This window comes from Sphaerodactylus townsendi, linkage group LG05 (genome assembly GCF_021028975.2).
Source record: "Sphaerodactylus townsendi isolate TG3544 linkage group LG05, MPM_Stown_v2.3, whole genome shotgun sequence".
NCBI classification, from domain to species: domain Eukaryota; kingdom Metazoa; phylum Chordata; class Lepidosauria; order Squamata; family Sphaerodactylidae; genus Sphaerodactylus; species Sphaerodactylus townsendi.
In genome coordinates this window covers 98,725,845-98,738,303 of record NC_059429.1, presented here as the reverse complement: position 1 = coordinate 98,738,303, position 12,459 = coordinate 98,725,845, and the positions used below count along the sequence as shown (strand labels likewise).

General features: G+C 40.3%; 1 protein-coding gene across 13 annotated transcripts in view; it reads left to right on the top strand.

The window, feature by feature from the left end:
* The window catches only part of PPFIA4 (PTPRF interacting protein alpha 4), a 146,973-nt gene that overhangs the window by 76,731 nt on the left and 57,783 nt on the right, over positions 1-12,459 (top strand). The window contains exon 1 of one of the 13 annotated variants that reach the window (XM_048497291.1): positions 426-833. The exons of the other annotated variants lie outside the window; for them this stretch is intronic. Within the exon in view, the coding sequence (XP_048353248.1) occupies positions 762-833 (72 nt within the window). The 5' untranslated portion in view covers positions 426-761. Of the gene's footprint in view, positions 1-425; positions 834-12,459 lie in introns of those variants that run through there. 13 annotated transcript variants of the gene reach the window in all.

Genomic DNA, 12,459 nt, shown 5'->3' with positions numbered 1-12,459 from the left:
TGACAAATTCCCAGCTGAGTCAGACAGATTCATTCTTGTGATAAATTCTAAGCTGGTCAAGAGGTGCCCTGGCCCTAACTGGACTGAGCTAATTTCCAGTGTCACACCCTTTTGTAGCTGTCCATGCTCGGCACCCTCCTCTTGGATTGAGTGCCCAGACTGATCCACGCTAAGCAGCTGGGCAGAGAGCATGCCAGGTCAGCCAAGGGAGGGTTATGCCTTTCGGGCTCTGCAGCCTCTTGGATTAAGGGGCTATGCGGATTTACTCTCTGCTCCTGCTTCAATTCCTCTCCCTTTGCTGTTCTGTATAGGGAACATGCAAGCAATGCAGAGCAAACTAGGTCATCGCAAAGGGACTTCGTGCATCTGTGAGATCCTCTGGGGGAGGCCTCTGTCTCTCCCAGCTCCTGCTCTTCGTTTTTTTGCCTCCCTTACCAAGTAACACCGCTGCCTCTCCTGGATGCTGAAAAGGGATGTGATTAGCCTGAGCAGCAGATGGGGAATTTCGGTTAGTTCCAAATGCCTCTTGCTGACAAGTGATTCGCTGACACTGTTACAGTGCTCAGTTGTTCTTCCTCCTGCCAGGCAAAGAGACTCCGCAACAAGCAACTTCCTGCTGGTTTGAACCTCATATCCAGAGTTTGCAGCAGGATATGGAACCTAGGCTGCTTCAAAACTTCATCTCTGGATTTAGCTGCTGCTCTCCAGTCAGGCTGACAGAACCATGGATTTACAGATCAAGTTGGCTATGATTCCCCAGTATGAATGCAGGGAGCAAATCCATAACCATCCATCTGTCCAATGGCATTAATTTCAGCATGTACATGTATCAGGTAAGCGGGATGTCCCCTGCAGAGCCTGTCCATCATAACTCTCTAGGTAAATGGAAATATTTCAGGTGCTTTTGAAGCTAGTACTTGGTTTTCCCTAAACTCCACGATCATTCCCTTTCCTGCTAGACAGTCTTCCTGCTTGCAGGAATTAACTGTATTCATGAAGACATGCTTGCTTTTGTTTGGAAACAGCAGAACTCTAGGCTATTTGAAAAGTCCTCTTTGGGTTGATAGAGCATTGGGCACATTTATTAGTATCTATACTCCCCCTGACTGTTAAGAAGGAATACAATTTTTTTTTTTGGGTGGGGGGGTGACTTGCTAAGAACAGAGTATACATTCTAAGCATGATCCTTAACAGGCTAGATTTCATGTAGACAAGCAAAAGGATGTTTGACCTTTGGGTTCTAGTAATCTAGAGTTGTTTGGGTGCGAAGTCTTTTGTTGTAGCTGACGTAAATGAATACAAGGTGTTCCATGTAGGGAATTGGGATGGGAGGTAGCTGAGCATGTATAATTATTCTGAGTATTTAGCTTATTCTGTCCTATTTTTTGAAACTGCTTTGTGAGCTATAGGCCGCAGTTGCAGGTAAAATAGTACACTGAAGAGTCCATGGGGACTTGGGTCATACCTTCATGATGGTGGATATAGAAGGATCCATTTTTATGCAGCTGACCAACTATATGGCTCAAGTCCCCTGTATCTCTCCTACTAGGGTTAGAGACATTCTAGTCATTTGAGATACCAGAAATTCCTTGCCAGCTGTTTTAGAAGTTTGAAAACTGTTTAGGAGTGATACCTAAAGATATGGAGCTTGGTTTCCAAAAAAGGAATTTGACATTTCCCCATATCTATCAATCAAGAGCTGTAGTTACAGTAGGGACTTGACTGACATTATTTTAGATCTCTGCTTCGTCATGGTGTTTGCTGGGTGGCCAGACCACTTTCCCCCCCCTTTTCAGCATCACCTATCTAACACAGTTGTAGTAATAAAGATCTATGTATGCTGCCCTAAGTTTCTTGGAGAAAGGTCAGGCTAAAAATGCAAGATAATAGAAACCAGTTTTGCAAGTTTTCAAATTGAGCTTTTTACAGAAGCCTTCAATAATTTCAGAAGTATAGGCAGTGCTGTGGTAACTAATATGTGTACATGTTAATGTCCTCATCTTGGTCAGCTGGATGGTGCCCATAAGATACAGCCATATCTCACTTTGTGTGCCTGAGCTGGGTTAGAGCTGAATTGTGATAAAGAAACATGGTTTATATGCCCTAACATCTCCCTAGGAAAGTGACCATTCACATAGTTGTTCCTAACTGGATTTGGTGCCTTCCTCCTACCATAGGCAATTGTCATGGGACAATAGGGAAGTTGGTCTATGTCAGGGGTAGGGAACCTGCGGCTCTCCAGATGTTCAGGAACTACAATTCCCATCAGCCCCTACCAATTGGCCAATTGGCCATGCTGACAGAGGCTGATGGGAATTGTAGTTCCTGAACATCTGGAGAACAGCAGGTTCCCTACCCCTGGTCTATGTAGATCTTACAGTAGGAATGGCTTGTAGTAACAAACCCCAAGACCATTCTCATTAGTAGTCACTGAGAAACTGAGAGAAGGCTAAATGTTATCCAGGTAGTGTTTGTTTGCTGCTTGAACTTATAATGCTCGTATGTATACATGCCTAATAGGGTAGCTATTTTCAAGTTTCCAAAATGCAGGTAACCTAATTTGTCTGTTATGAAACTTGCTAATTATGCAAGTGAAGGCCATTCATTCTTGTATTATCTGCCAGTTGCTTTGCATCTCCCCTTGCCAACTGCAACAAAAAGAAAATGCAAAACCTATCTTTATCTGATCCTTTGCTCATGCCAGAATTTGTTCAGGCTGTCTTCTTGAGACAAAAGCAGAGCTTCTTCAGAAGAGAAAAATAAAACAAGACACTGTGCTGTATGGTTTCCGAATTTGTTGCTTCAGGTGTACATGGCTCTGCAATTAAAGTTCAGTAGAAATTCTTATATAGGAGTGTCATGCCCCCAGAGACACCCTTACTATTTTCCTTATTCAGTTGTACCCTTAGAATGGGTTTAGTTGCCTTTTGTATAGTTTTCTATGGGATGGAATCTTAGTTAGACCCTGTCCCTTTAAGAAGCCCTCTAGAGGCAAAGTACTATATCATTCTTATTAGTTAGCAGTTCCTGCTTTACAGATTGTTTAGTTTTAGTTCAGGTATCTGGAGAAGGCTGGAGACAGCAATGTCTCAGATGTTTAAGCTGTAAAAGATCCATGATATTTTAAGTAATTCAGTTCCAGCAGAATTGCAAGGAAACAGAGTCCACTTAGAGGACACTTGGAGAACTCAGAAGAAGCAGCAAGCAGCACAGACTTCCTTAGAAGCAGTCAAGGAAACAGTTGGTGTCTGCAAATTCTTCAAACCATCTACAAACATTTCCAGCATTGCAAGTATTCTTTATTTAGTTAGACTTCATGGGAGGAGTCAGAGCCCTAAACTTTCAATATTATTAAACCGTTTTTGAACTGTTACTTATTTGTCTGTGGGTGTTACACTCTTTTCTGGCCAAGTGCAAGGCACCTGAATTTCGTTTGCTTGGGGAACAAAACAAGGAGGTCCTTGTTTTTTCCCTTGTAGACATTTCAATACTAAAGACACACATATCTTATGTTCCTATGTTCTTATCTTACTTGTAGTGTTTTTAGCATTTGTAGAAACTTTAGCCTTTTTAGTGCTGTTACTTCTCATACAGGGAGAGCAATTTTTATTGGTACCTATACAACTTGAAAGCACAAAAAGGGCAAAGAAAAGTCACCAAAAAAGACAGGAAAAGTGCATTTACTGTAAAGACTCCCAGTTTTATCTGCCTCAAGTATTAGCACTAAAAATTACTGCTTGCTCTTTAATAACTTAAGGGAAATTAGATCTTTATAGTTACTACGTGTAAACATCACACTTTTCTTTATTAAATCTTATTTTTACAATCCACTAACCTTCAAAACCCACTAATCATCAATTTGAGAGTTCATGACATATCTGCTCTGTATGTGTGTTTATGTGTGTTTAAGGTTGTACAAATTTTGTGCCTTTGGTATGCTCAGCTAGAAATACAAGAAAACAAAACAGAAGATCAAGGATAAGGAAAAAGCGACTGATAGTCCTAGGAAGATTTTGGAGAAGATCATTAAAAGTCAACATTGGTTTCTCAAAACCAGTCATGCCAGACTAATCTTATCTCCTTTTTTGATAAAGGGACAATCTTGGTAGACGAAGGGGATGCTGTGGACATAGCATAGCTTGATTTCAGTAAGACCTTTGACAAGGTTCTCCATGATATTCTTGCAAGCAAGCTAGTAAAATGTAGGTTAAAAAAGGCTACTATTAGATGAATTAGTAATTGGTTGACCGACCGAACCTTAAGGGTATTGTCGAAGGCTTTCACTGCTGGATTCAACTGTTCATTGTGGGTTTTCTGGGCTGTGTGGCCGTGGTCTGGTAGATCTTGTTCCTAACGTTTCGCCTGCATCTGTGGCTGGCATCTCTGGACACAGTGTGTAACAGACTTCCCTCTGTGATACACTTCTGAAAATGCCAGCCACAGATGCAGGCGAAACATTAGGAACAAGATCTATCAGACCACGACCACACAGCCCAGAAAACCCACAACAAACAGTTGAACTTAAAGAGTTCTCACCAGTGGCACATCTGCATTCTGGAGAGAAGTAACTAGTGAGGTGCCACAGGGTTCTGTCCTGGGCCCAGTTCTATTCAGTATTTTTTATAAATGAATCAGATGATGGAATAGAGGATATGTTAATCAAATTTGCAGGGATAGCTAATACCCCAGATGACAGGATCGGAATTCAAAATGATCTGTACAGATTAGAGAGCTAGGCCAAAACTAACAAAATGAATTTCAACAGAGATAAATGTAAGATACTGCACTTAGACAGAAAAAGCGTAATGTATAGTTAGGATGAGTGACACCTGAACTGACAACGCTACATGTGAAAGGGATCTGGGAGTCTTCATAGACCACAAACTGAACATGAGTCAGCAGTGTGATATGCCAGCCAAGAAAGCCAATGCAATTCTTGGCTGCATCAATAGGAGTATAGTGTCTAAAACAAGGGATGTAGTAGTACCACTCTATTCTGCATTGGTCAGACTTCATCAGGAATATTGTGTTCAGTTCTGGGTACCACATTTCCAGAAGGATGTTGACAAGCTGGAACGTCTCCAGAGGAGCACAACCAAAATGGTAAAAGATCTGGATTCCATGCCCTACGAGGAATGGTTCAGGGAGGTAGATATGTTTAGTTCGGAGAAGCAAAGGGGTGACATGATAACCATGTTTCAGTATTTGAAGGGATGTCATGTTGGAAGAGTGAGCAAGCTTTTTTTCTGCTGCTCCAGAGACTATGACAAGGAGTAATGGATTCCAAGTACAGAAAAAGAACTTCCTGACGGTAAGGGCTGTTCGACAGTGGAATACGCTGCCTCGCAGTATGGTGGAGTCTCCTTTGGATGTTTTTAAACAGAGGCTCGATGGCATCTGTCAAGGGTGCTTTGATTGTATATTTCTGCTTGGCAGGGGGTTGGACTTGATGGTCCTTGTGATCTCTTCCAGCATTATGATTCTATGATTCTGAAAGGGCATTGCCGCAGACACTGTCCTGGTAAAAGTGTCAACAATAAAATATTATGAGCTGGCCAAAGTGTCTTGCCCATTGTTTGATGTTAGATGTGCTTTGCTTTTTTATTTGCATAGGTCCAAAGAATTTCAGAAGAATATATTTTTTGTTCGTCAGTCAGGCCCAAATAAGGGAAAGAGGACATTTCCACAGACTTTGTCGAGATGAATTCTCTCAACCATCAAACTCTGCTATGAGAAAGAGAACCATCTGCACAAAATAAGCCCATTATTCTCAAAATAAAACTGATTGGATTTTTTAAAATCTAAAATGAGATTACAGATATACCTGGCTCAAGCTTGTACCCTTGAATTCTCAAAATAGGCAACTTCAAGGAAATGGAAAATTATTCTCATTTTAGAAAAAGAAATTACTGTACTTTTGTATTCATAATTGTATTTGATTATTGGATATGAAGGGATTACAACCTATTCCCACTGTACGGTATAATTTATACAAGGAGTTCATTGCAATGAGAAACAAACTGGAATCAAATTTCAGGCTGCGAATTTAGATTAGCTGAGCATCAGAAACCCTTGGATAATCTAAGTTTATAAATACTCTTAATTGAGCCAAGATTAGGTATCTCTGTTTCACTTTCTAATCCTTTTATAGGTGTCCATACCTAATCTGAAAATCTTGTGGCCGTGTAATTGACTACATAAGAGATCTGGCAAAGTCTAATCTAAAACGACTCTTGGAAAGCATATAAGCTTAAAGGATTTCAGTGACTTGAGGAAGAAGAAACTTATTAAACAAGTCCATTAGACAGCTTTCTTCTAGCTTGGTTCCAGTAGGAGCTGACAAAAGTCTTTAATTACTTCATGTTGGTTTTTACCTGAAATGTTGAGGGAAATCTTCTTAACTTGTGTTTGATTTGGCAGGTTGTTACTATTGAAAAATCACAAGAAAACAAGGGACAGAGTAGTCTTGAATCCAAAGACAAAATTAAGTTTCAATTTTTAAAAAACACAGAGTGAGAGGGGGGAAGGTAATGTGATTTTGCTTGTGCTACCTAGGACCCAAAGCTCAGGATTCTCAACCTTCATATCAGCAACATGTCAGGATTGCCATTTGCTGGGATGGGGGGAGCTGTTGGGGAGACAGCTTTCTGCAGGTGCCGCTTATCTGTTTCGTTGGCCTTGAAGCTCAGTGACTGGGACGAGCTCTCAGACTGGACTCCTTCTACTGTCCTGGTTCACATGTGGGGGTGGGGATTTGCTGCAATATACTATCAACAGTTTTGGCGCCCTTTCGCCAGAACTGTCTTCTGCTGTCTTTCTCATGTCTTCAATAAAATCCTTGAACCCATCCAGTATGACTGTCTGAACGGGGAAATTGACACAACAGCATTCAACTGCTTTATCTGAAACTTTGCAACAGTTGCCTACCTTGCATAGTGTTCTTATAGTAGAATGACAGTCTGGTATCCAAGTACTACTCATCTTCAACAGGCAATGCCAGGCATGCCCTCTGCAATATCTACTCCTTCAGTACAACTTCAGTCTTCAGCATCTACGGAGGCACCTTTTCTTTGTCCTGTGTGGCTCACAGTGTTATGACACTCTATGTATGTAAAGAAGGAGAATTCTTCTTTGGTAAGGGACTCAACCAAAATAAAAAGTTTTCAGTTCCTCCTGTACTCCCCTAGTGTCTGAAATGAAACTGCCTATGTCAGAAAATCTAGAAAAGCATTCTGAATTAAAGAAACTAAATCTTTAGGGCTTACTATCAAGCAACCTTCACCGCTTATCTCTGATCTAGTCTTTGATTTGGTGCATTAAAACTGACACAGCAATAGTTTTGCCAGTGTTGCTAGCACTCTACAAAGAATGTCTGGAAGAATCTGTTATCACCTTTCCCTGGGGGGCATATAGAAAGAACCTAATTTGATAATGATGAAGACTTTGACTGATGAGGACTTTGACTAAACAGATGGTTTTTACTGTGTGGTGGAGATGTGTAACCTTGTATACACAAGGCTGTTAACTCAGTTGTCTTATACTACCCTACTCTGTCACCTTTAGCTTAGCTTAAAGCTGTTAAAAGGCCAAGGTTTGCAGGTAGATGTCTTCAAGTCTTATGTTATCATGTTAAGCTCATTTTATCCTTGATTTTATGAAAGGCTAGTATTTTGGAGAACAGATTAGTGACCAGAATTGGTTTGGCAGCAGACTTAATAAAAATATATCAACAGTTTGCTTTCTATTTTTTAAAATGTCTTTAATAAATACATAAACAATACAAATATAAAAATATAATTATTAAGGTACACAATTGTTGTCATTCAGAACCAATCATACTTTTCACAAATGTAGTATGTACATTATAAAACTTGATTTGTGGCATATCTGGTCTTTTCCCTTCCAAAATGGGATAAAAGGTTAACACCAATGAATAATGGTTTGCTGTGAATGCATCTTTTCTTCATAAAGATGATAGGTTTTTAGCTTATTCAGAAGCATGATGTACCAGACCTTGTGCAACTGATGTTTAATATATGGCAGTGAGTTTTCTTTGTCTAGTTCTGTGTTACCAATATTCTAGCTGCCCCCAATGGTAGTGTTTAGAGGGCTCCTTCCGGAAGCTGCATGGTTTCAGTTCATGTTCAAGCCAGATCCACAATTCCCATAAGCCCTGCCACTTGGCCATGCTGGCAGGGGCTGATGGGAATTGTAGTCCATGAACATCTGGAGGGCCATCGTTTGAAGACCCCTGGTTTAGGAAAATACACCAACAGAGCTATTCTTAGATCCTGACGAACATTAGTGTGTGTTATTTGAGTAATCTGAAAATATTATGGCAAACAATTTAATAGTGGGATATAGCCACCAAATATGGTATAAAATATATTTTTTCTGTTTATTACAGCATAACACAAGTTGTAGATGTGATTTTAGCTTTCCAAATGGGGTGTAATACCAAACATTTGCAATTTTACAGCTATTCTTCCTTGACCAATTAGTTTTTCATGATCAAAGTCTGCTAGGTCTCTTGGAGTCTATGGCAGCAGTGACCCCTTTGCCAGATTACAGATATATCCCACCACAACTATCCATCATATTTTTAGCCCATAAATTCAAGATCACATTTGCCTTTCCTTGTTGAATACAGGATTCTGTCAAATGGTGGCAGAATCACAACAGTTATTTGTGTCCCTAGGGCCGTACGCCACTGATTGTCTGATTGTCTGATTGTCAGTTTTACAGGACAAAGTAAATGAAGCATTCAATGCTCTATTGATCTGAGATAAATATGCTCCTCAGCCACTTCATCTATTTATCCTAATCCTGGGTTTTGCTTCCTGATCATTTTAATGTGATGCTTGGGATATAAGGAAATGGCTTTTTCATCAGTGGTGGGATTCAAAAGTTTTAGTAACAGATTCCGATGGTGGTGGGATTCAAACAGTAGCGTAGCGCCAATGGGGCTGGGTGGGGCATGTTGGGGGCGTGGCCAGGCATTCTGGGGTGGGGCATTCCTGGGCAGGGCTGTGGCAAGGACACAGGGTGCATGTCCCCAAGGTGCAGTTCCCCTTCGCCCCGCCTCTAGATTCAAATAATGACTGTTTAAAGTATTAAAAAAGCAATATACCGTATGGTAGTGTATTATTTCTTTTTTTATATAATTATATTGATTGAGTTTTAAAATAATAAACATAAGTAAGGAGAGAAACCAAAACCTGCTTTACAAATTGTTAACACATTCAATTACAAACATATCTAATTTGTCTATCTCTCTTCAACCCCCCCCCCCACTAAAACATCCTATATTGCCTTTCTCCTTCCCATATTTCCCTCCCTCTCTACTTTCTACTTCCCCTTCAGATTCCTATAACTACTTTATCTGTTCCATTTGAAAGAAAACTAACAGAAGGAGAGCTCCAAAATCCTCAATCTAAAAGAGTAGTTTAAACTCCTCTCTTTCCAATATAAATTTCAAGGGGAAAAAAGAAAATGAAAAATCTTTACCTATAATATATATATTTAGTATATATATATAATTATGTCATACAGCTCATACACACATGGGGGGGGGTGCCATCCCCTTAGCCCTCTGGGGGAGGGCAGTTTAAAAATGGAATGAAATAAATAAATAAATAAATAAATAAATAAATAAATAGGGGCAGGGGGCCGCAAGGGGCCCTGGGGGGCGATTTTGCATCTCCTACTTGATGAGATTTGTTGTACCCAGGGACAGAGATTACCCCCTTGTCCCTAGTAGAGTTAATCATTAATAACCGATTCTCCGAACTGAGAAAATTTTAGTAACCGGTTCTACCGAATAGGTGCGAATAGGCTGCATCCCACCTCTGTTTTTCATATATGTGAATGATATTTTGGATTTGGAATATTAAAATTAAAAAGCAGATCTGCTGAATCCTGTGGAGATCCAAGTAGATAAGATATTTAATTTTTCATGTTGACTCGCCCTGAAATCTCTATGTCTCATAATAATGCAAATAGGCTATGCATCAGTGTCACAGATGGAAACACACAAGAGCAATTATTTTCTCTTATTACAGTCGCTTGGTTTGTATGCCAGGCTCCTAAAGAGATATAATATGAATTGACTAGATAAATGCTGTTCTTTTGTTTGTATTCTGAAACGAAAGAATCCTAGAGACAGGCCTACTCAGTTCCTTCAGGCTATTTGAAATGCTCTGCCAGTGACAAAATCCCAGTTCAGTATTGGCTGCAGAAGATGCTTCATCAAGTGTTTCACGTGGGTGGGCTTTCGGCACAGTTCCTATTTTAGTTTCTTTCTTTGAACTCTGCTTGGTTCATCCCTGCCCTTTCAGAGCTAATCCCTACAGCTGTTACAAATTTTCCAATTGGCATTTATTTTTATAAGATCTTTGGTTTATAGAGGAAGAAACGAGAGATGCTGGCTGGCCAGGAAGTTCCTGTTACAATGTCAGCCTCCGTAGTTCCTTCAACAGGACTTTCCCACTTTCCCACTTTCCCCTTTTGCACATTTTCGTTCTTGGAGTTCAGGGGATCATTACAAGCAGTGGAGCAAGGTAGTAGTCTGCAGCAGAAGGCGGAATCAGCCGTAAGTCCTCCCCCTATTTTCCCCTATTGGAAACAGACCTCAGGATACAAGCGTTTGTTAATAATGACTACTAGAGCTCCGATAGATGTTAGACATGGCAGGGAGGGAAATAAGCTTAATCAAGAACATTATAGAAGGCAAGTGTCTGACTTCATCCTATAGTAGGATGTTTTGTATTCAGGACACCGGTGCAGCTGTCTTCCACTGCTGCATTACTAGAAGTCTCATGGTGTTAAGAGTTCCGTTGGATCATTTGGTTGTGCACTTGAGTGACTTTACATGGGCACACCAGCCTCTTGGCTTCTGGAGCTCCCTTCATAGTTCCTTTACCACAGACTAGAGAATTTAATTATTTAAATAGGCTGTTCTTGGCCAGTCAGTAATTCTCCTCTTGGTTGTCACTTGCACACATGGCATAAATAAAAGGATTCCACCTCCTCTCATTCTCCTTTAATTCTGTAGCCAACATATTGTGGAATCAACTCAAAAGTTTTAAAAGCATTTTTATTTTACAAACAAAGAGAAACTCATAGCTGAAACTCTAAAAACTGAAACTGCAATTAATAGAAGGCTCGTGGTACATCAAACATCCGCATTATCATTTAGGATAGAATTGCTGTTATAGAGACCTACCTTTAAAGATACTGAACTAGTAGCTTGCTTTGATTATTCTATCTTGTGCTCTTTATATTTTCACCTAGCAACTGGGATATGAATGTGTATGGGAATTATCAGTAATCTTTAAAAACAAGTGGGAACCTTCAAGGTCTTGCAGTAGGCATCTCATTTCACTCTCCTCCACTATTTCTTCTTTCTCTCCCTTAAAAGCCCTCATAGCCTCTCATTTCCTGTTTCTTTCTCTCCTTTTCGCCATACCTATGCCTGTTCTTCTGTCTTCAGTGTCTCCCCTGCCCCGCTCCACCAGCCTCTACTTAGGAAAGCAGCTGTATGGTATCAGCCACTAGACCAGGCCCACGTGCATGATCGAGACCCCATACTTTCCCCTTTCCCTTGTTCTAGCAACCCATCTTTTATTTGACTCCCATCTTCATCTATATTTATTGTTTATTTCATTTGTACCTTCTTTTCTCTACAGTGGGAACCAAAGCAGCTCACATCATTCTCCTGTCCTCATTTTTAACCTCCCAACAACCCTGTCAGGTAGGTTAGGCTGAAAACATGTTACAGGCACAACACTTAGCTTCCACAACAAGATGAGGATTGAACCTAGGTCTCCCAAACCCTACTCTGAATTTCTAACTGCTATACTACACTAGCATCCATAGAGTGGTTGCTGTTGGAGAGTAGCAAGCAGCCAGGCCTAGGTGAGTCATACAAATCAGGTGGTATCAAATCAAATTGCTGTCAGGCCTGGTCCAAATGAGCCTTCCTTCAAAGACCAAAGCATCTCTGGAAAGGATCCTACTGATCCTCACTGCTTTTTATTCATAGAAACCTAACCTTAGGATGTTGCATTTGCTTACCAAAAGCCACTGAGAGAATTCATTTGCTAAAGCTACAGGTGCTTCTTTTATCATTGTGGGTTTTTTTTAACCCCCACCATTTTTTTGTTTGGTTTTCAGATCTTTCTGCAAACCTGGAGCATTGTTCAGGTTTGTTGAAAGATCTGTCTTGCCCATTCACAGTTCCAGTCATTGGATTTAATTATCCTCAAATTTGACAGGCTTTGTTATTATAAGACTGGCCAAGTTATCTGTTTAAGTAATATGTATTTGTGGGATTAAATGACCGACTGGGAATTCTGTCAGCATAGCAGATAATTGTCAGATTTATGGTTGAGCTAACCAAATGGGCTCAGAAGTCATGCTGAAATGTCAAATATATATTATCTGGGAGCACTGAAGGAG